This window comes from Echinops telfairi, unplaced genomic scaffold (genome assembly GCF_000313985.2).
Source record: "Echinops telfairi isolate 266 unplaced genomic scaffold, ASM31398v2 ScPeMD7_5592;HRSCAF=6446, whole genome shotgun sequence".
Lineage (NCBI taxonomy): Eukaryota > Metazoa > Chordata > Mammalia > Afrosoricida > Tenrecidae > Echinops > Echinops telfairi.
In genome coordinates, this window is record NW_022109491.1 from 10,714,907 (window position 1) to 10,715,990 (window position 1,084).

The 1,084-nt window shown below is 56.9% G+C and overlaps 1 protein-coding gene across 1 annotated transcript in view; it reads right to left on the minus strand.

The window, feature by feature from the left end:
* The window catches only part of CD40 (CD40 molecule), a 12,311-nt gene that overhangs the window by 8,106 nt on the left and 3,121 nt on the right, over positions 1 to 1,084 (minus strand). The window contains exons 2-3 of the mRNA XM_045295487.1: positions 341 to 410; positions 3 to 50 (exon numbers count right to left, since the gene is read on the minus strand). Of these exons, the coding sequence (XP_045151422.1) occupies positions 3 to 50; positions 341 to 410 (118 nt within the window). The remainder of the gene's footprint in view (positions 1 to 2; positions 51 to 340; positions 411 to 1,084) is intronic.

The window sequence follows — 1,084 nt, forward strand, 5'->3', positions numbered from 1 at the left end:
ACGGCAGTCTGTGCTGATGCCCTCGGCGCAGTCACTCATCAGGATCGTTCCTGGAAAACAGCAGGAAGTGAGGTAGCTCCGGCCAAGGCCAAGTCAAAGTCAGGCACCTCTCAGCCTTGGGGGTAAGCCTGGGACTCCCCTATTCTCCACAGACTGAAGCGGGAGATGGAGGAGAAGGGAACCCTCATCTTGGGTGAGCAGCGCTCTGTCTGACTGAGGGAGCCCAGAACATTCTGGTAGCTGGGCAGCGACGGGCCCTCCCAGGGGCTGGCTGCAGACACGGGTTTGCTTCGGTCAGCAAGAGGGGCCCCACCAAGGGGCTGGAGGGCTGGGCTCTCACCTGGCTGGCACAAATCACAGCACCGACCATTCACCTGGTACTGTCCTTGGTTGCATGGCTCTGCGTGGACCTGGAAACAGAACTGCAGGTGAAGAAACTGGGGTCTCCGCCATAGCCGGCACGCAGGAAGGTTGAAAGTTGGCCCGGGCAGGCTGGCCCCAAGTGGAAGGACAACGTGGAGCCCGTGCCTGCCTGTGACCTGGCCTGCTTGTGTTTAACTCAACTGCCAACTGATCTGATGCTTGAAGCGCCCAGAGAGCCCAGCCAATATTTTAGGAAGCAGTTGTCCGGGGACCTACGATAATCCCAGAACAAGCCAGAGTCTCCTGGTGGCCTGACTCTGGGCTTTTTCCTCTTCTCAAAAGACTTGGAAGGACGTGAGCACGAGCCGGCCGGTTCCCCTGGAGTCCCAAAGCTGGCCGACGACGTCAGCTTGTCCCAGTCTTGGTGGGGGCTATATTTAGTCCCTGGCCTCTTCCTCCTGTTCTTCAGCTCCTCCTCCCCAACCCCATCCTGCTTTCTCATCCAGGCCCCTCCTTCATGAACGGCTAGGCTTGTGGAGTGGCAGGGACAAAAATCAACTCTTCCATTTTACCGAGTGTTAGGATTGAGGACAGGGAGGCTGGGACACTTGTTTGGAATCACACAGCAACAGACTGAAGGAGGCTCCCTTTCTTTATCGCTAATGAAGATCTCTTCTTGTTGGCTTAACTAGATGCCTGGTCCAAGCAAGCCTTCTAGCAT